At 43.2% G+C, this 22,040-nt stretch overlaps 2 protein-coding genes across 3 annotated transcripts; both read left to right on the forward strand.

The window, feature by feature from the left end:
- Nucleotides 1–1,973: 1,973 nt before the first annotated feature.
- Nucleotides 1,974–6,742, forward strand: LOC115547195 (toll-like receptor 7). Its single transcript, XM_030361203.1, has 4 exons — nucleotides 1,974–2,018; nucleotides 2,097–2,157; nucleotides 5,410–5,591; nucleotides 5,715–6,742. The coding sequence occupies exons 1-4, from the start codon at nucleotides 1,989–1,991 to the stop codon at nucleotides 5,919–5,921; spliced, it is 480 nt and encodes a 159-aa protein (XP_030217063.1). The 5' UTR covers nucleotides 1,974–1,988; the 3' UTR covers nucleotides 5,922–6,742.
- Nucleotides 6,743–9,179: 2,437 nt separating this feature from the next.
- Nucleotides 9,180–14,051, forward strand: LOC115549215 (toll-like receptor 9). 2 transcript variants are annotated; one of them, XM_030364289.1, is made up of 4 exons: nucleotides 9,208–9,330; nucleotides 10,409–10,505; nucleotides 13,176–13,357; nucleotides 13,481–14,051. In XM_030364289.1, the coding sequence occupies exons 1-4, from the start codon at nucleotides 9,328–9,330 to the stop codon at nucleotides 13,685–13,687; spliced, it is 489 nt and encodes a 162-aa protein (XP_030220149.1). In that variant the 5' UTR covers nucleotides 9,208–9,327; the 3' UTR covers nucleotides 13,688–14,051. The 2 variants fall into 2 exon arrangements, with proteins under 2 accessions (XP_030220140.1, XP_030220149.1); XM_030364280.1 differs by having other exon boundaries at nucleotides 9,180–9,330; nucleotides 10,409–13,357.
- The last annotated feature ends 7,989 nt before the right edge of the window (nucleotides 14,052–22,040 follow it).

Genomic DNA, 22,040 nt, shown 5'->3' on the forward strand with positions numbered 1-22,040 from the left:
TCATAGAAAGTCATATTTGTGACAATCTTTCTCGCCAATCAAATATTAGATAAGTTAATTCATCTCATCGTCGATGTCTTTAATGATCATCACAAAAGTAGGAAGTGATTAGCAAACTCTGAGTAGCAAACTCAGATGTATATATTTTTGAAAATCACGCATGGAAATGTACATAAAAAAATATGAGGTCAAGAATCGAATCGTTGACCTCATAATCGGAATCTAATCGAATCGTGAGGTGCCAAGAGATTCCCACCCCTAATTATTTGTTCAAGTTACTTTGCCCTCATCCTTGAAGTTATCAGGGTGGTAGAAAGTGATGACTCTTAAGGCCTTCTGTTGTCATTACATGTTTGAGCCATATAGCTACATCCACGCTTTTAGCAGATGCTCGGGCGGTTTTCCTCTCAAACAAGTTCATGTTTTCTTGAGCGGTAAACAGTGGTGTAGTCTACTTTATTGTAGTGGGTATACTGTGATGATTCCCTCCCAGCCTCGTACAAACCCGTCCCACCAGTACGTGTACGTGTGTGGCGCTTATGGGGTGTCGCACCACACTCACCAACGCAGGTGAGTATAACGATTATCAACAATCATGGAAAGCTGAATAGGTTTATCAGTTTTAATAACAGTATGAACAAATAGAACACAAAAATGACAAGTTGTCCTTTGTATATCTATAGTAGCAATAGCACATGCTAAACAAGGACAAAATCTACTCAAAATAATTTAATGAACTGTTTACAACCATGGCTAACCAGTGCATGAGAAGGAGATGAAAGGAGACTAATGTTTCACTCTATCAATTGCTCTAATTTTAGCTCTTACTGTTGTTATCTAACATACCATACAGTAATTAAATTGTGTAAAAGTGTGAAATCACTGCACCTTAAAAATGACCATGAATTAGCTATACTCTCATTTGCATAGTGATTAACTGGCCAGGGGTTCTCATCAAAAAGTAACAAGGAGTTATACAGTGGGATTAAAACATTGTCTTCTGTTGACTACTTGTTATGTGGTTTACACATTAATATGGGAGGACTGGACACACGCACGCACGCACGCACGCACGCAGCGCGAGAAGGAGGGGCTCGGCCCGCCAAAGATGCAGAGATGCAGGGGCAGCTGCGCGCTTCGTAACAGAGACAGGGCAGAGCGCGAGCGCGCAGGGGGGATTTTATGAATGGTGAATGTAGGAGATAACTTCCCCTGCTAAAAGTATTTTATTGCAGTTATACCCAACCGGTATTTGCGAAAAATAAACACAGAAGTGAAAGATCTGTCACAAGACGATTGATACGTATCCGTGCACATTTTTAAGTGGGTATACGCAAATCCTGGTGCGTTCCTAGTGGGTATACGGCGTATACCTGCGTATCACGTAGACTACACCTAATATCCACACCCACTACTACATTGTACCACTTTGAGAAACGACGCGTCCGACAGAGCTGTTAAGATTTTTTGTAACTGGGAGCACTTTAAACTAAGTTATAGCCTGTTAGCCTTCTATCTAATAATAGTAACTAATTGGTTTCATGGCTGATATCATCAATTAGTTTGAATGAAAATGTTAATAATAATCTGGTCTATTTAATAATGCTGCAAGCACTTGCTATCACTTCACATAGCCAGTCGGCACATGAAAAAACTCAGACAATGCTGGATTTTAACAGTTATAATTGTATAACTATTCAAATATACAACATATATATATAATATAGATAAAATATATAAATCTATAATAAACAGATAAAAGTCTGAATGAGCATCGCTTCTCTGCACACCTGCGCTTCTGCAAGTACTGTGTGTGTGTGTGTGTGTGTGTGTGTGTGTGTGTGTGTGTGTGTGTGTGTGTGTGTGTGTGTGTGTGTGTGTGTGTGTGTGTGTGTGTGTGTGTCTGTTCGAGTGTGGTCGACTTGGAAAACCATGTCCAAGCTAGTTACTGCTGATCCTTTGTGTGTGTGTGACTTCATTGTAAATACATGCAGGTGTATGGTGGAAAGAGGATAGAGGTAAGAGCACCTGGTGATTGTCAGGAACAGAAACTATTATTGGGGATATTACCAACCTATTCTGTTTCATTTATTCAGAGCTTTTATGCCCACCAAACGGCTGTGTCTCCAACCAATGATCAGTCAAGTAGGAATCATGGTAGGTCATATCTGATAATTCTAAAATGTTTTCACTGTTGATCTATTTCATAGTAACACATTTTATTATGCCAAGCTCATAATATAAGACTATTGACCAGATTCAGCAAGGTGTGCTGCTCTGTGATGGGATTTTATTAAAATGTAAGTCTTTTAGTGTAAGTTTGGCAAGTTAGGATGATGTTATAAAAGAAAGAATGGCATTGTTTTTTAGGAATATTATTATTACATACTATGTTCCTGGGATGTATTCAAAACTTTAGCAGGAGATGATGTTAATTATGTTATGAAACACGTTTATCGTGCAATTGCCATGCTTTACACACTTTTAAGGAACGTGGCATATTAAATGGGCATACCAGATTGCTCTACTCTTTTATCTTACTTATATGATACAAAACTCCCAGTCAATAATACATATTTGGAGTATCTGATGGAAAAGTCAAATTATAACAAATTTCCCATTTTCCCTCTTTTTAGGATATATTTCAAAAAGTTGTTCTTCTGTTACTGAGCCAACTTCCCTTATTGGGAGGTAGAACCCCACAGTTTTTTCCATGTGACAATAATGAAAACAGTACTGAGGTATACTGCCTCCGCAGACCACTTAAGGACATCCCAATTTTTACTTCATTAAATGTGACATTGCTCGACCTAAGTCACACCAAGATACGGGAAGTGAAACGGCATGTTTTCACTGGCATCCCAAATCTTCTCACTCTGAAAATGAGGTGGAACTGTGCCCCTAAAACAGCGAGAACTAGGATTGCCCTCTCCTGTCATGTCAATATACAGTATGATGCCTTCAGGAGTCTGCACAACCTCACTTATCTATATCTGGAAGGAAACAGCCTTACCACAATACCGTGGTTACCTGAAAGCATTAAGGTCTTGGATCTCGAGAGTAACTGTATTTTCAACATCATCATCCCTTTTGGAACTCCACATCTAGAGCAGCTCCTCCTCACAATGAACTGTTATTATGAAAACCCTTGTTACCAGCCATTTTACATCCATGAGGATGTTTACAAAGAGCTATCCCATCTAAAAAATCTAACCCTGGGAAACAACAATATGACATCAATACCACTAGGATTGCCAGCCTCTCTTACGAGTTTGGACTTGAAGCAGAATACAATAACAGAGATTCCAGAAGGGGCATTTGCCATGCTCCCAAACCTAGAGGATTTAAATCTGGAATGGAATTGTCAGCGTTGTGACCATGCAGCCCGCCCTTGTTTCCCTTGCCCTAACAATGCCCCCCTACAGCTACACCAAAATTCCTTTAATGTGATTAATAGCTCCCTTGTTTATCTGAGCTTGAGGGGAAACTCTTTGAAAAATATTCCAGAAGGTCTTTTTCTACCTTTGACAAATTTGAAAAGGTTGGATCTCTCCAGTAACTACCTGGCCTACACCATCCGTAATGCTACCTTCTTTACAGAGCTAAAACAGTTAACGTGGATCAGCCTGATCTATAACTTTCAACCATTGAAGACATTTCATGAACTGATCCTTTCACCACACCTGGGCAATGTCTCAAATCTAGGAACCCTACTTCTCAGTGGGAACTTTTTCAGCACAGTTCCTGAAAAAAGCCTTGTGGTTCTGTCAAGACTTCAAAAACTAAAGACGCTGGAGATGCGCATGAATTTTCTCTTCTATTACAATATGAGTACTCTGGGAATGTTGCCCTCCCTCACCAGATTAGACCTCTCCCAGAACATACTGAGTTATCTCCCTTGCAATGTGTCACCTGGGTACTCTTTAGAACAAGGCTGTCAGGATCCAAAGGTTTTCAAATATTTTCCTGATTCACCAATGCTACCAGTATCAGCACATGGGTATGATACTGAGATTGAAAGTGACACATGTAGAACACCTAACAATATCGTATTGGAAATGGGTCATTTCAACCAGAAATTCTGCCGAAATAACTTGACAATTAATCTTTCTCAAAATAATGTTATTTTCCTTCATGAAGATGTTTTTGATGGTATGGAAAATGTTGTGTGTTTAAACCTGTCTTACAATTACGCAAGTCAGGCATTAAAAGGACGACTTTTCATTCACTTGAAAAGCTTAGTTTACCTAGATATGTCATACAATAGAATTGACCTATATCATAAAGAGGCATTCACCGAGTTGAATAAGACTCTGAAAGTGCTAGACCTCAGTCACAATGAGTATCACTTTCGGATGATGGGGATGGGTCATCGTTTAGAGTTCATTCAAAGTCTCACTAATCTGGAAGTCTTAAATCTGGCAAATAATGGCATTGGGACACATATTGACCCAAGACTGAGCAGCAACTCTGTGGAGTATATGTACTTTTCAGGGAACCACCTTAATATAATGTGGCAGGAGGGGGAGGGCCAGACCTACATACATTTCTTCCAGGACCTCAGGAAATTAATCTACTTGGACATCTCTCATAACCATCTATATTCAGTTGAACAACATATTCTCTGTAATCTACCAGTGAGCCTACAGGCCCTCAGCATCAGCAATAATGCCCTACATTATTTCTCATGGCCGAACCTCACATGTCTTGGAAATCTTAGCTATCTCAATCTCAGTGTAAATCATCTTTCATTTTTGCCTTACAGTTTTACAGAGTTTCCACCAGATTTGCACATCTTGGACCTCAGTAGCAACAAGATTACCCATCTCCCTGATCAATTCTTAAGTCAAGCCAAAGCTTTGCAGTGTCTCTATCTCAATACCAACCGTCTCGTAGTGTTGAACCTTCAGTCACTCCCAACTCTGCTGACAAATGGCACTTATTTTCAATTGCTTACCCTGCATGACAATCCTTTCAGCTGTGATTGTTACAACTCTGGATTGGAGGTATTTCTGAGGACCAGCCACACACGTATTCCTCACCTGACCACTGCTGTTCAATGTGAATTCCCAGAGTCCCTGCAGGGTCAAAGTGTGCTGACAGTCGACCTGCGTTCCTGTCAGGAGATCTATGGTGGCTTGGCCTTCCTCTTAAGTACACTCTTCACATGTGCATTTATTGCTCTGCCGCTGTTAAGACATCTTTATGGCTGGGATGTGTGGTACTGCCTGCAGATCCTATGGGCAGGATGTAAGGGCTACCTGCATCCTTCTGCCAGTTGCTCGCCAAAACACTATGATGCTTTTGTGGTGTTTGACACAAACAACCAGGCCGTGAGAGACTGGGTTTACAATGAGTTGGTTATCCGTTTGGAGAGCTCAGGCTACAGAAGATTCTCTCTCTGTTTAGAGGAGAGGGACTGGATTCCTGGGCTTTCCTGCATTGAAAACCTCCACAATGCTGTCCATAGCAGCGGGAAGACAGTGTTTGTGCTGTCCAACGGCACAAGAAATGACGTTGGTGAAGCAACGGTCAACGGTGTGATACGACAGACCTTTTTCATGGTTCAGCAGAGGCTTCTTGATGAGAAGGTATACAATGAAATACATGTTTATGAAATGCTTAAAGTTATTTGTTAACATTCATTAGCATTCCTATCGTCATTATATTATGGCAAGTTGTTATAAATCTCTCTCTGATGTCATCTCAATAAGGTAGATGTAGCCGTTCTCATACTGCTGGACAAGATGTTTCCCAAGCTGAAGTACCTCCAACTAAGAACAAGGTTATGCAGGAAGTCCGTGATGTCCTGGCCTAGAAACCCACAGGCCCAACCCCTATTCTGGAACCAAATGAGGACAGCACTGTCATCAGACAATCTTAAATTATATGACAACAACATTAGTGAGGGTTTCATATAAACTCCACTCGTTATACAAAGTTTCAAAGTTTCTACTGTCTCTCTGAAAATGTGTGTAAATAGACCAAATAACTTTTCATTGAAGACCACCGCTGTTCAATAATTGATGTGAACCTTTTGATGTTGATGTTAAAGATAGCATAAGTAAAAGTTGTATACCATTTACATAATCCTTTTTAAAATGTTCTGTTGTCTCTAGTTTAACAAACCAACATCTACTGTTTCTCAAAAATGTGAGGAAATGTGTTTATTTAGAGGCTGAATAACCTTTCAATGTAGAACACAGCCTTTTAATGATTTGTGTTCAATTTGAAATTAGGGTTCCTGTTCACGTGTATCTATGTTCATGTAGCGTTTTAATGTACAAAAACATAACTACTGTTGGACAATGTACTGGCTATGCTGCCATTTAGATTAATCAAACCACCATGAAACTATAATGATATGTATTCAATCAAACTATTTTAAACTTGACATGCATTTGTCTGCTGATCAAGGGAAGGGATTAAAGCCTACTGCTGTACTAATTTTGAAATATGACATCACTCAAGAATATAGCTTCATGTTTTGGGGACCTTTTCAGTTAAGATACAGTTAATTTGTGTCTTAAGATGTATGAATACTGTGGATTGTATGCATACATCTTTACTGTTTGCTTGTAGATATGGCAATGTGTAACCATTATTGTAACAACAATATAGTAACGTTGTGACTTTCAAATTAATTTAAACATACTGGGGTTTTTCCCTATCCTTTATTTCCCCTGCATTTTATTTTGGTAACTTTTTGTTAAACAATCATTAAACTCAAATCTGTATCTGCTGCTCTTGTGAGTTTGTAATTCAATAGACATGAATAGATTTGGTGGAAAAAGTGTTAAAGGTCCCATGGCATGAAAATGTATGAGGTTTTCTATATGAGTTCTAATATGAGGTCCCCTAGCCTTTCTATGGTCCCTGGCTGGCTAGAAATGGTGTTAGGTGTAAAATGAGCACTAGGTATCCTGCTCTGCCTTTGAAAAATTAAAGTTCAAACGCTCTGATTTGGCCCCATATGTCCTCATAAGGGGCCAAGTTACCTCTCCTTTAAGTGCCTTGCCCACCAAAAGAATTTTGGCCCCCCAATGAGACAATGAGCTACGACAGTGCGAGCGCCACTTGTGTGTGTGTGCGTATACACACACTGTAACGCGAGTAACTGTAAGGTAACACTGTAACTGTAAGGTATTTCCACAACGAGACTCGTAGTGGGGGTTAACTATGCCATGGTGGAGAAGGAATTGGAGGAAAGGAACTTTGGCTTTGACTCCCTGAAGTAAATGAACCGCGACATGGAAGAGAAAGGGATTGTTGCCCGCGATTGTCTCCCGCCGGAGGCCCGCTTCGCTGCAGAGGCACCACCGCCTCGGCGCTGCCCACTGCCTGCTGCCCGCTGCCGAGGCACCACCGCCTCGGCGCTGCCCACTGCCTGTTGCCCGCTGCCGAGGCACCACCGCCGCAAGGCACCACCGCCGCGAGGCACCAACGCCGCGAGGCACCTCACCGGGCTCCGGCAGCCGGGCTCCGGCAGGAGACAAGTAGCGATCAGGTGCAGTGGCACCGCTGCCTGCTGCCCACTGCCCACTGCACCACTGTTGCGAGGCACCACCGCTACGAGGCACCACGGCGCGACCGCGGCGTTCGTGCCTCGGTGCTGCCCACTGCCCGCTCCCGAGGCGGTGGTGCTTCGGCATGGGGCAGCTGGTCTCTGGCTGGAGACAATCGTGGTCAACAATCGCGGGCAACAACAAGCTGTGTGTGCCTCCGGATGATATTATGAATCCGAGCCATTAAGATACATCCGCTGTAAACACTAGCGCATGGTACCGTGGCCGCAAACTGCTCAGGGCCAACCCTCCACCTTGACTCGCCTCTAAGAAATGGCACTAATAAGGAGAGCTCATTGTGGGACTGGCTCTTAGTGGCTGTTTTTCTGCATCAAGGCTGAATTTCTTGAGGCTGTGTGGCTTTCATTTTCATTTAGGACATTTCCCAGCCCTTTTAACCAAAGCGACTTATAATGTACTTACTTAGTAAATACATTTGTCAGAACAAAGAGGAACAACAATATATCGCTGTCTATACAGTAAAGATGTTCATAAAGCACTTACAATTGCTACGTTAACCCATTCCCCGTATACAACAAAGATAGATAAGACGCTACATAATGCTAAGAATTATTTTTAAGTGCCAGGACGTACAACATATAATAAGTGCTTACGTTAATTGCCAGGACTTACAACATACAATAAGTGTGCAAGAGGGGTGTTTTTAGGAGAGTAAGGGGGTGTTGGGAGGTGAGGGAGGAGGCTATCCAGAGTCCAGGTGAACTCTGAACAAGTGAGTCTTGAGTCTCTTGCGGAAGCTTGTGAGCGACTCTGTGGTCCTGACATCGGCAGGGAGCTCGTTCCACTATTGCGGTGCCAAAAACACAGAAGAGTTGTGACTTTGTTGTTCAACTTTATGCTGCTGTGTTTAATATTTACGGGAGCTGCCTTTTCTTTTTGAGTACTTGGATGACATCCTGGGGGCGAGCATGTCCAAATATCAGCACCTGGCGCACCTCTGGACACTTTTTGAGCAGCTCAGCCAACATGGGATAATTGTCATACACGCCAAAGAAGAGTTGTGACTTTGTTGTTCAACTTTTTGCTGCTCTTAGTGATGAAGGAACCAGGTGTCGAGTTGAGATATTTGAGCGGAGCCGTTGAGCTCGAGTGCGTGTCTGACCAATGCTTGGAGGGAGGCAGGAGCAGTTAAATTGACCGCCTTGTAGGCTAGTACCATCGTCTTGAATCTGATGCAAGATACTACAGTGAAGGTCACGGAAAAGGGGGATCACATGGGAGAATTTAGGTAAGTTGAACATCACACGGCTTCCCTCCTTGTCTGTACTATGTAGGATGGGCCTTACTGTATAAAAGATAATAACAATAATCGATGTGTATAGATTATGTATACATATGTGTATTTGTGTAAAGCTCATAGATATTAATAATAGCCTTCATCGTGAAATTAGAGGATGCAATGATTGCTATACTAAGTAGTATTTTAAAGCGTAACAGTGTGATCCAGAAGTGAAAATCCCATTCATAATCTGTATAGAGGTTTTGATTATTATGCTTAATGTTGTAACCATTAAAGGTACCATTTTTTTCTTAAAAATAACACTCTCCATTGTGTGTAACAGCCACTGGGCTGATTTGTAAAGAAAATGGAACTGGTCGATTTTGGAAAAATAAAGGAAGGAAGTGACGTCCGAGTGCATAAAAACATCAGTCCGGTTGAAATAATGGCCATTTTTCACTTCTGCAGAGCTGTCATCACCAACAGTTGCTTCTCCACTAAAAACTCAGTCGGGTTGAGATAATGGTAGGTCATTTATGATATTTCATAATATGTTTCTACAATTTATATCTCAAATTGTATGAGGCCAAGCTAACACTATATGAATTTTGACTCTATTCTGATGTAGACTGCTCTTAGACAAATACAGATAAAATAGAATATATCTCAAATTTAGTATAGAAGGAGCATTCACGCATATCTAAAAGTTAACACAATTTGTTTTTATTTGTTTCCAACTATAGTAATTTAAGGTGCTAAATGAAGAAATAGAATGTTTAACCTGCATACATATCTTTTTATTTAATAAAATGTAGGATATATGAACAGGTACCTTTTTTTTCTTAAAAAATAAGTTAGGATGTGGTTATTCACATTGGCTGAAATGAAATTTAGGTGACACCTTGTCACCATCTAATCTTTGAAAACCGAAATCAGAATCAAATCCTGGTTCCAAAGGTCCTCTTATCGTAAATGATAAAAGACACGATTATTTCAGATTCAATCAGTCTGGACATCGTCAAAGGAGCCCAGGAGAATTTAAAATAGTTTTACATTTGTTATATTTTTTATATTGATGGCTCTGAGTCGCACTAGATTGAAGATTGAAAATATACATATTAGTACTCTAGAAATATTGCGGGTAATTTTGTCATACCTAAACCACCGACCATGTGTGGGGTGTGCCACACAGGGATTAAATATAGAATGTCATTTGAAAGTGAGCTCTAAATTAAAAGAAAAATCTAATTTTTTGTGGTGTGAGTTCGGCATATGAGTATGAAAGCATTTTATTATTTCTATGAATATTATTACTATCCAAGAATTTGTAAATGTTTAGGATTAGAGGACATGATTTATACATTGAGTTACCTGAAACATTAATTTTTTTTGGATATCTGAAATAACAACTTTGATCGGAATGGGCTTCGATGAAATGCTAAAACGGCTTGCCATACATGCTATCTCTATACCCTCTTGAAAAGTCACATAGCAAAGTGACCTTTACCCTTTTAACTTACTTTTACAATACAAAAAGGCCATTCAAGATTACAGTAACTGATGAAAAAGTAAATTTATAACTTTTTCCAATTTTACTTCTCAGGGTATCTTTCAAAAAGTGGTTATTCTACTACTGAGCCAACTCCCTTTATTAAGAGGAAGAATCCCCCTGTTTTTTCCATGTGACAACAATGAAAAAGGTACTGAGGTATACTGCACACACAGGCCGCTCGATGACATCCCTTTTTTTACTTCAGTGAATGTAACGTTTCTCGACCTAAGTCACACCAAGATACGGGAAGTTGGACAGCATCAATTCTCTGGCATTCCAAATCTTATCACTCTGAATATGACGGGGAATTGTGATCCCAATATCATTCGAAAAATTAACAACCTTCCCTGTGGAGTCAGAGTACACGAGGATGCCTTCAGGAGTCTGCACAACCTCACTTATCTACATCTGGCAGGAAACAGCCTTACCATGTTACCCTGGTTACCGGAAAGCATTAAGGTCCTGGATCTTGAGAGCAACTGCATTTTCAACATCATCATCCCTTTTGGAACTCCACATCTAGAGAAGCTCTTCCTCACAATGAACTGTTATAATGAAAACCCTTGCCACCAGTCATTTTACATCCATGAGGATGTTTACAAGGAGCTATCACATCTGAAAAATCTAACCCTGGGATACAACAATTTAACATCAATACCACTAGGATTGCCAGCTTCACTTATGACACTGGACTTGAAAGAGAATACAATAACTGAGATTCCAGAAGGGGCATTTGCTAATTTTTCTAACCTGGAGAATCTAAATCTGGAATGGAATTGTCAGCGTTGTGACCATGCAGCCCGCCCTTGTTTTCCTTGCCCTAACAATGCCTCCCTACAGCTTCACCCTAAATCATTCAATATTAAAAACAGCTCCATTCGTTTTCTGAGCTTGAGGGGAAACTCTTTGAACAGTATACCAAAAGGTATTTTTCTCCCTTTGACAAATTTGAGGAGGTTGGATCTCTCTGACAACTACCTGGCCTACACCATCCGTAATGGTACCTTCTTTACAGAGCTAAAGCAGTTAACGTGGATCAGCCTCATCTATAACTATCAGCCTTATAAGACATTCCATGAGCTGATCCTTTCAGAACATCTGGGAAATGTCTCAAATCTCGAAACCCTTCTGTTAAGCGGGAACTTTTTCCACACTGTTTCAGAACAAAGCCTTGTGGTTCTGTCCAGACTAAAACAACTTAAGATGCTGGAGTTGCGCATGAATTTCATCAGTTATTTCAACATGACCACTGTGGGAATGTTAACTTCTCTCAACAAATTAGTCCTCTCCCAGAACGCACTGAGTTATAACCCTTGCAATGTCTCATCTGGGAACTCTTTAGATCAAGGCTCACAGGATCCAAATGTTTTCAAATATTTTTCTGATCCATTCATGCCACCAATAACAGCACATGTATATCAAACTGTGCCTGAAAGTGACATGTGTATAACTAACAATATAATGTTTGGAATGTCAAATTTCACTCAGAGATTTTGCGGGAATAATTTGACAATTGATCTTTCCCAAAATAATCTTATGTTCCTTCATGAACATGTTTTCGATGGAATGGAAAATGTCTTGTGTTTAAACCTTTCTTACAATTACGCAAGCCAGGCTTTAGAAGGTGGCCTTTTCAGTCGCTTGAAAAGCTTAGTTTACTTAGATATGTCATTCAATAGAATTGACCTATATTATAAAGAGGCATTCAGTGAGTTGAACAGGTCTTTGAAGGTACTGGACCTCAGTCATAATGAGTATCACTTTCGCATGAATGGAATGGGTCATCGTCTTGAGTTCATTGAAAACCTCATTAATCTGGAAGTTTTGAATCTTGCAAATAATGGCATGGGTATGCGAATAGATCCGAGACTGAGGAGCAACTCTGTGAAGTATATGTACTTTTCTGGGAATCGCCTAGATATAATGTGGGATATAGAGGGCCAGACCTACATTAATTTCTTTCAGGAACTCAAGGAATTAATCTACTTGGACATCTCTCAGAACATGCTACGTTCATTCGAACAACGGATCCTCTTTAATCTACCAGTGAGCATTCAAGCCCTCAGCCTTAGCAATAATTACCTTTTAGATTTTCCATGGCAGAATATCACATTTTTTAGTAATCTAACGCATCTAAGTCTCAGTGGAAATCACCTTTCAGTTCTGCCTAACAATGTAACAAAGTTTCCACCACAATTTTCCCTGTTGGACCTCAGTGGCAATCAGATTACCCATCTTCCAGATAAGTTCTTTAGCCTAGCTAACGTTTTGCAGTGTCTCTATCTCAATCGCAATTCTCTCAAAGTGTTGAACCTTCAGTCATTCCCACACCTGCTGAAAAATGGCACTTCTCATCAGTTGCTTACCCTGCATGACAACCCTTTCATCTGTGACTGTCACAACTCCGGATTGCATGAATTCCTGCGGACCAGCAACACACGTATTCCTTACCTGACCACTGCTGTTCAATGTGAATTCCCAGAGTCCCTGCAGGGTCAAAGTGTGCTGACCGTCGACCAGCGTTCCTGTCAGGAGATCTATGGTGGCTTGGGCTTCCTCCTAAGTACACTCTTCACATGTGCATTTATTGCTTTGCCGCTTTTTAGACATCTTTATGGCTGGGATGTGTGGTACTGCCTACAGATCCTATGGGCAGGATGTAAGGGCTACTTGCATCCTTCTGCCAGTTGCTCGCCAAAACACTATGATGCTTTCATGGTGTTTGACACAAACAACCAGGCTGTGAGAGACTGGGTTTACAATGAGTTGGTTATCCGTTTGGAGAGCTCAGGCCACAGAAGATTCTCTCTCTGTTTAGAGGAGAGGGACTGGATTCCTGGGCTTTCCTGCATTGAAAACCTCCACTATGCTGTCCATAGCAGCGAGAAGACAGTGTTTGTGCTGTCCAACTGCACAAGAAATGACGCTGGTGAGGCAACGGTCAACGGTGTGATACAGCAGACCTTTTTCATGGTTCAGCAGAGGCTTCTTGATGAGAAGGTATACAATGAAGTAAATGTTTACAAAATGCTTAAAGTTGTTTGTTTAAATTCCTTAGCATTCCTATCATCATTATATTATGTCAAGTTGTTATAAATCTGTCTTTGATTTCATCTCAACAAGGTGGACGTAGCCGTTGTCATACTGCTGGACAAGATGTTTCCCAAGCTGAAGTACCTCCAACTAAGGACAAGGTTGTGCAGGAAGTCAGTGATGTCCTGGCCTAGAAACCCAAAGGCCCAACCCCTATTCTGGAACCAAATCAGGACAGCACTGTCATCAGACAATCTTCAAATATATGACAACAACTTTAGTGAGGGTTTCATATAAATTCCACTCGTTATACAAAGTAACAATGTAATAACTACTGTCTCTCTGAAAATGTGTGTAAATAGGCTGAAATGCTTTTCAAAGAAGACCACCGCTATTCAACAATTGATGCGATTCTTGTGAGATGTTAAATAAAGCATAAGTAAAGGTTTTATATAATTGTTCCTGTTCATTTGCATCCCTGATCATGTAGCGTTTTAATTTAAGAACAGAAAACTGATTTTGGACAATGTACTGGATATGCTGCCATTTAGATTAATCAAACCATCATGAAACTCATGATATGTATACAATTCAATGATTTTAAACGTTGAAATGCCTTTGTGGATCTAGAGAAGGGATTAAAGCCTACTGCTGTACTCAATTTGTCATTGTCTGTCGTGTTTTGGTGTGTTTCCCTGTGTTTCCCTCCTGTGTTGATTACTGCTCTCTCCCCTAATGTGTCTCAGCGGTTCCTCGGTGCATGTCTTGTGTTTGTTACTTAAGCCCTTGTCTTTCCTTTGTTCCTGGTGCTGTCATAGTGGTTTGTTGGTCCTGGGTGTTCTCTGTGGTTACCTGTGTTCCCTTGCTCCTTGCCTTAGCCTTTTGGCGGAAATAAAGTGCAGTTTTCCCTAAACCGTCTGCATCTGGGTCCTACCTGCCTGCCTGCAACCACAACCCTAACAGAATGACAGCACCAAGATTGGACCCAGCGGACGCTTAGTGTCGATAATCATAGCTACGGATGGCTGGGAGAACATTCCCAGCAGGAAGTAGCAGGAGGCTGTGTTGGGGCGTACATGCAGGGCTGTTGCGTCAAGGCCCGAGTTGGAGGACGCCTTACCCGAGTGGGCAGTCGAGCTGCTCAACCCCACAACCTTTTGGCCGGAGAGCTACATGCCACTGCCACCGGACTTTGGTGACCGGCCTAAGCCTCCACGCTCCTGCTCTCAGCCTCCGGTCCCCACCTACCAGCCTCTGCCCCCGGTTCCCCGCTACCAGCCTCTGCCCCCGGTCCCCAGCTACCAGCCTCTGCCCCCGGTTCCCCGCTACCAGCCTCTGCCCCCGGTCCCCAGCTACCAGCCTCTGCCCCCGGTTCCCCGCTACCAGCCTTTGCCCCCGGTCCCCAGCTTCCAGCCTCCTTCCTTACGGACAATCAGAGTGGGGGTGGTGAGTTTGGGGTACCACCCGGTTCCTCCTGGCACTCCAGCTCCCGCACTGACTCCGGTCCCCGAGCCCTGTCAAGTTCCTGAGCCCACTCCTCGCCTTCCAGAGGGGGACCGGCCTCTTCGCCTGCCTGAGGAGGTCCGCCCTGCGCTCCTGCCTGAGGAGGTCCGCCCTGCGCTCCTGCCTGAGGAGGTCCGCCCTCTGCTCCTGCCGGAGGGGGCCCGCCCTCCAGACCGTCCAGGGGAGGCACGCCCTCCGCTCCTGCCTGTGGGGGCCCGCCCTCCACTCCTTCCCGAGGGGGGTCCCTCTTCAGGGCCTTCCAGAGGGGTCCCGCCTTCCAAACCTTTTGGAAGGGGCACGCCCTCTTCTCCAGAGGGGACCCGCCCTCTACCTGGCCTTCCTCCTGAGGGGACCCGCCCTCTACCTGGCCTTCCTCCTGAGGGGACCCGCCCTTTACCTCGCCTTCCTCCAGAGGGGACCAGCCCTCTACCTTGCCTTCCTGAGGGGTCCCGCCTTCCAGAGGGGGTCCGCCCTCTACCTGGCCTTCCTCCAGAGGGGACCCGCCCTCTACCTCGCCTTCCTCCAGAGGGGACCCGCCCTCTACCTGGCCTTCCTCCAGAGGGGACCCGCCCTCTACCTCGCCTTCCTCCAGAGGGGATCCGCCCTCTACCTCGCCTTCCTCCTGTGGGGTCCCGTCCTCTACCTCGCCTTCGCCTGCCTCCTGACGGGTTCCAGCTTCGCCGCTGCCGGCCTTCAGAGGGGTTTCTTTGCCGCTGCAGGCCTCCTGAGGGACTGAGCCCTCATCGTCCTTGCCGCCGGCCTCCTGAAGGGTTCCGCCTTCACTCTGCCTCTGCTTGCCCCCCAGGCCGTCCACCTGAGGCTCCCTGCCATGCCCTGGGGCAGTTTTCTGGCCGCCCGCCTGACACCCATCCGCTCTGCCCCAGACCATTTTTTTTTTTTGGATTGTCGTGGGTCGCCTGGGAGTCGACCCTTAAGGGGGGGGTACTGTCATGGTCTGTCGTGTTTTGGTGTGTTTCCCTGTGTTTCGCTCCTGTGTTGATTACTGCTCCCTCCCCTAATGTGTCTCAGCTGTTCCTCGTTGCGTGTCTTGTGTTTGTTACTTAAGCCATTGTCTTTCCTTTGTTCCTGGTGCTGTCATTGTGGTTTGTTGGTGCTGCGTGTTCTCTGTGGTTGCCTGTGTTCCCTTGCTCCTTGCTCCTTGCCTTAGCCTTTTGGCGGAAATAAAGTGCAGTTTTCCCTAAACCGTCTGCATCTGGGTCCTACCTGCCTGCCTGCACCCACAACCCTAACACAATTTGGTATATGACATCCGTTAAGAATATGGCTACATGTTTTGGGGACATTTTCGGTTTAGACACAGTTTATTTGATCTGTTTCCCTTTTCTAAATAAGTGTTTGCCAATTTGAGTTGGGACTGCACTCTGCTTGTAGATATGGCAACGGGTAACCATAATTGTAACAAAAAGATTATGACTTTGTTCATTTTAATCTATGTAGACATACTGTGTTTTTTTCTTTTCCTTTATTTTCCATGCATTTCTTTTGGGTAATTTTTTGTCAAACAATCATTAAACAATAAAAACAATTATCTGTGACTATTTTGAATTTGTACTTGCATAGATATGAATAGATTTGGTGTAAATGATATTAATATCTAATAGTACAACACGCACAGTTGGTCCTCATTCTGTGACTGTGATTGAGTGGCTTCACTCCTTGTCTATACTATGTAGGATATGTATCCATTTGTATAAAACTCATAGTCATTAATAATAATAATAATAATAATAAATGACATTTATATAGCGCTTAATATGGTACTCTAAGACGCTTTACATATTGGCCTATCAAAACTATGTAAGACAGACTAGGAATAAAAGAAAAACAGAGGTTAAACATGAAGAATAAGGTGGGAGTTAGGTGGGGAAGGCTAGTGTGAAAAGGTATGTTTTGAGGGCAGATTTGAAAGAAGAGAGGGTTGGAGAGACTTTGATGTGGGATAATAATAATAATAATAGCCTTCTTCGTGAAATTACGTAATACATTGATTGCCATACTAAGTAGTATTAAAGAGGGTAACAGTATGATCCGGTGACAATCCTATTCATAATCTACATAGAGGTTTTGATTATTATTCTGAGCCGCATACTGTGGTGTGGCAACACACTGTGGTGTGGCGGGTATGGTTTTATCGGCTTGTTTCGACGTTTTAAGTCACAATTGCGTGACAGTCGACGTTGTTAAGACTTATTTGACTGAAGTCAAAGAAGCAGAGATGCACCTGTAAGTATTAGGACCGGATTAAAGCAGCAATGTAAGTGTGTAAGAGCATATAAAATCAACATTAAACAACCAACGTGGCACAAATACAAAGAACATACATCTCATTATGGGCACAGCCATCTTTGCTTATCGAGTCATACAGTTAACCTCACTGAACTCGGGGGACTTGTCATGGCCACTGTTGTGGTGCTGTGTATTCTCCCACTGTGTTGGCCACACCCCCTGTCTGTCTCTGTGCTTTGCCTGCCACTCAACTGCTCACACCTGGCCTGCATCAACTCATCAACTCCCCTTCATATACACCTGGTTTCCCTGCAGTCATCGCCAGATCATACTATTGATTGGGTGTTGTACGAGGCATCTCGAACACACCATGATTCTGGGGTTTGGCCGAGGAGGGCTTACGCAAGAGTGGGTCGCCCACACCCAGGGAGATTCCATGGGTGTACTGACCCGGAGGGCAGGAGTCCGCTCTGCCACTGCGGCAGGGGACCCAGCGGCCTGCTCGTCGGCGCCGGCCACCGGAACACTTTGGCCTATGTGTTGGGTGTTGTTGCGTCGGGACGGCTGACCCCTAAGGAGGGGGCTGTATAGTGACTGTGGGCGAGGGCGCTGTGTTCCGGGTGCCACAAGGGTTTCTGGGAGGGGTCTTCCCTATCTGTTTGGACATTGCGGCGGCCTCCTGGGTCCTTTGCAGCGCAGACATTCAGCAGGGTTCATTGGTTGTTGTTTTTCGTTGTGGGGGTGTATTTGTGTGGCTGTTCTGTTAATGTTGTGTTCATTGCAACATTACTGTAACTGTTACGGTCGTTGAATGGGTATGTGTGTTTTCCTGTATGACGTGCTGGTGTTAATGAAAGCAGTTCCGTAGTCTTAGCGTTGTACCGAATTCCACTCTATATTTGTTTTGATATCTTTTAATTCTGTCAGATAGTAATGCGCCCTTACCACTAGGCAAGGTCCTTTTCCATTTGTATACATTGACGTGCAGACGCGCAATATTCTCGTTCATTTACCCACTTTGTCGTTACATGGAGCAAGTGTGCGTGTGCGTTCTTGACCAAATACCACACACACATCACACAGTTATTCCTGTATGCCCCTGAAACTACATAAATATCTGTCGGTCTGCCTTCCTGCCTGCCTGCGTGTCTGCCTGCCTGTCTGTCTGTCTATTTGTGAGAGAGTGCATGTGCGTGTGAAGTGTAAGTCTCCAAAGACTTCAATCTATCAGAGGCGAGCGTCAACCTTGACTCTCCAGAGTCGGCGCAACCAGTTCTCATTAGCGGCGGAATTAGTCGTGCTGTGCTGCATGTATGTGTGTGTGGAGCATTGTCTCTCAAGCTGTCTCTCACAAACTATACACTCCAGAATAATAATCAAAACCTCTATGTAGATATAAATGGGATTTTCACTTCCGGATCATACTGTTACTCTCTTTAAAGGTCCCATGACATGAAAATCTCACTTTGTGAGGTTTTCTAACATAAATATGAGTTCCCCTAGCCTGCCTATGGTCCCCCAGTGGCTAAAACTTGCGTTTGGTGTAAAACGAGCACTAGCTGTTCTGCTCGCCTTTGAAAAAACGGAGGCTCAAGCGCGCTGATTTGGAATGTCTGTATTCATGACGTCATCAGGAATCTCAGCTCCTCCCCTTACTCTGCCTGGCCCGCCCAGAGACGTTGGCCCGCCAATGAGACTCGACCGTGCGAGCGCCACATGTGTGTGTGTGAATACACACACTGTAACGCAAGTGTTTCTTGTCGGTTCTTTGACGTGTCTTGTATTTCCACAACGAGACTGTCGTGGGGGTTATCTGAGCCATGGTTGAGAAGGAATTGGGGTAAAGGAACTTTGGTTTGACTCGCTGAAGTACATGAACTGCGACATGCCGCCGGTTGCCGCGAGGCACCATCGCCCGGCAGCGGGCAGCGGGCAGCAGGCAGCGCGCGGTTCAGTCGACTTCAGGTTGATGTGAAAGTGGAAGAACCAGAGACGTCGCAGAACCCGACAAAGTCGTTTGTGATTCATAATATCGTCTGGAGGCGCACACAATATGTTATATGATATAGATATCTATGTATTATATGATATTATTTAGATATAGAGCTTCAGGACTGTAACGTAAGTGTTGTACACTTGCGTGTTGGTGTGATGGCGCATAACACGTCGGACTCTCGTCTCTGGTATTTCTACAACGAGACTCATATTGGGGGTTATCTCAGCCAAGGTTGAGAATGAATTGGGGGGAAGGAACTTTTGCTTTGACTCCCTCAAGAACATGAACCACGACAAGGAGGAGAAAGGGATCTTTGCCGGGCAGCGCTTATGCACCTCCGCCTCCGGCGGTGGTCCCTCAGCGGGGCTCAAGCGGGAGACATTCGCCGCCAACAATCCCTTTCTCCTCCATGTCGTGGTTCATGTTCTTGAGGGAGTCAAAGCCAAAGTTCCTTCCCCCCAATTCATTCTCAACCTTGGCTGAGATAACCCCCAATACGAGTCTCGTTGTAGAAATACCAGAGACGAGAGTCCGACGTGTTATGCGCCATCACACCAACAGCAGAACGGTTATCCAAATAACAAGGAAGTGTACAACACTTGCGTTACAGTCCTGGAGCTCTATATCTAAATAATATCATATAATACATAGATATCTATAGAGCTGGGTTTCGATTCAATTTTCAAGAATCGATTCGATTCCGATTTTTAAGTTTCAGAATCGATTTTTTCAGATTTTCTCAGATTCCATCCGATTCGATCCGATTTTGATCTGATTTCCGATTCGATCCGATTTCGATTCGATCCGGGGGTTAATGTTATTAAAAATGAAAAATGTATTTGAACCGTTTCCTTCACTTCATGACTGTGTAGAGAAGCAACATATTAAAACTAGTATTATATCAATATTAAACAGCAAATCTTACAAGTATTGGTAGTTACTGATGGCTGGAAGACTGATGAAAAGGTTAAGGGTCAATCTACCTTCAAGAAAGATAATTCAGGACAATAAATGGAGGACATCATTGAGGTGACTATATCTGCAACAGTGGATTCCTACTGGGACACTAACCAGTGCATTATTATTATGCTTGAAAATAATTAAGAATTCACCCAAAAGCGGTTGCTACCAAAAGCATTTTTATTTTAAAACTGCTCACACTTAATAAACTGAGCAGTACTGAAACTGGAAGTATAAAATGTAAACGTTGAGCATTTTTCTTTAAAGTGCGAACATAAGAACAGAACATTTTAAACTGTAATAGCACTGAATGGCGTCTATATGAGCATGTTCAAATCTGTTCTAAAACCACACTCAAGATTTGTTTTCAAGAATATGCAGCACCCTAAGTGTTCAGGGGAATCCCATGAATATTTTCCATGAATATATAAAATATTAATTTTTAACTTATAAAATTCGATATTATTATTATTTTTTTTAATTAAAAAAAAATCGATCTTTGGACGTACGAATCGATAATCGGTCATTAATATGCGAATCGATTAAAAATCGGAAAATCGATTTTTTCAACACAGCTCTAGATATCTATATCATATAAAATATTGTGTGCGCCTCCAGACGATATTATGAATCACAAACGACTTTGTCGGGTTCTGCGACGTCTCTGGTTCTTCCACTTTCACATCAACCTGAAGTCGACTGAACCGTGCGCTGCCTGCTGCCGGCTGCCCGCTGCCGGCTGCCCGCTGCCGGCTGCCCGCTGCCGGCTGCCCGCTGCCGGCTGCCCGCTGCCGGGCGATGGTGCCTCGCAGTTCATGTACTTCAGCGAGTCAAACCAAAGTTCCTTTCCCCCAATTCCTTCTCAACCATGGCTCAGATAACCCCCACGACAGTCTCGTTGTGGAAATACAAGACACGTCAAAGAACCGACAAGAAACACTTGCGTTACAGTGTGTGTATTCACATTGATGTGGACGTTGAAGAACCAGGAACGTCGGAGAACCCAACGCGGTCGTTTGAGATTCATAATATCGGCTCACACAGCTTTTGGCCGTGATAATATATATTATATGATATAGATATCTGTGTAGGCTATATGATAATATTTAGATACAGAGCTCCAGCTCTTGACACGCCCACCGAAACAGCGCATTTGGGGGAAGCTCAATGTGCGACTGGCTCGGAGTGGCTGTAACTCTGCACCACGGCTGAATTTCGGGAACGTCTTTGAATACTGTGTTAGTTGCCCACTAATACCTATATTAAAGAATACATAAAATAGCATGTCATGGGACCTTTAATACTACTTAGTATGGCAATCAATGTATTATGTAATTTCACGATGAAGGTATTATTAATGACTATGAGTTTCATACAAATGGATAAATATATATCCTACATAGTATAGACAAGGAGAGAAGCCACTCAGTCACAATCACAGAATGAGGACCAAGGTCCTTTGCAGCGCAGACATTCAGCGGGGTTCATTGGTTGGGGTTTGTTGTTGTGGGGGTGTATTTGTGTGGCTGTTCTGTTAATGTTACGTTCATAGAAACATTACTGTAAGTGTTACGGTCGTTGAATGGGTACGCGTGTTTTCCTGTATGACGTGCTGGTGTTAATGAAAGCAGTTCCGTAGTCTTGCGTTGTACCGAATTCCACTCTATATTTGTTTTGAAATCTTTTAATTCTGTCAGATAGTAATGCGCCCTTACCACTAGTTGAGTTCCTTCAGTCTACCAGCCTACCCAGTGGACTGTAGCAAACGTAACTCATCTATCTGCAATGTTCTTCTTGGAAAGAGGGGTCGAATCCAAAGGAATAGCTTTAACAAGACTTTATTTGTATAAAGTATTTTCGGTATGGTAAACTGATGCTCTGAAGTAAAGAGAGATTGAAGATGTGTTCTAAGCACGTGCGAGAGTGTTCTCCTAGCTGATCCTA

Source organism: Gadus morhua, chromosome 1, assembly GCF_902167405.1.
Source record: "Gadus morhua chromosome 1, gadMor3.0, whole genome shotgun sequence".
In the NCBI taxonomy this organism is placed as follows: Eukaryota; Metazoa; Chordata; class Actinopteri; order Gadiformes; family Gadidae; genus Gadus; species Gadus morhua.

What these genes read in the sequence shown, in the direction of transcription:
- LOC115547195 (XM_030361203.1), top strand. Translation starts at nt 1,989, where the DNA reads ATGCAGGTGTATGGTGGAAAGAGGATAGAG. An exon ending in ATGGTGGAAAGAGGATAGAG is followed by an intron (nt 2,019 to 2,096) that starts GTAAGAGCACCT and finishes TCATTTATTCAG; the next exon opens with AGCTTTTATGCCCACCAAAC. An exon ending in TCAGTCAAGTAGGAATCATG is followed by an intron (nt 2,158 to 5,409) that starts GTAGGTCATATC and finishes CTCTCTGTTTAG; the next exon opens with AGGAGAGGGACTGGATTCCT.
- LOC115549215 (XM_030364280.1), top strand. An exon ending in AGAGGCTTCTTGATGAGAAG is followed by an intron (nt 13,358 to 13,480) that starts GTATACAATGAA and finishes CATCTCAACAAG; the next exon opens with GTGGACGTAGCCGTTGTCAT.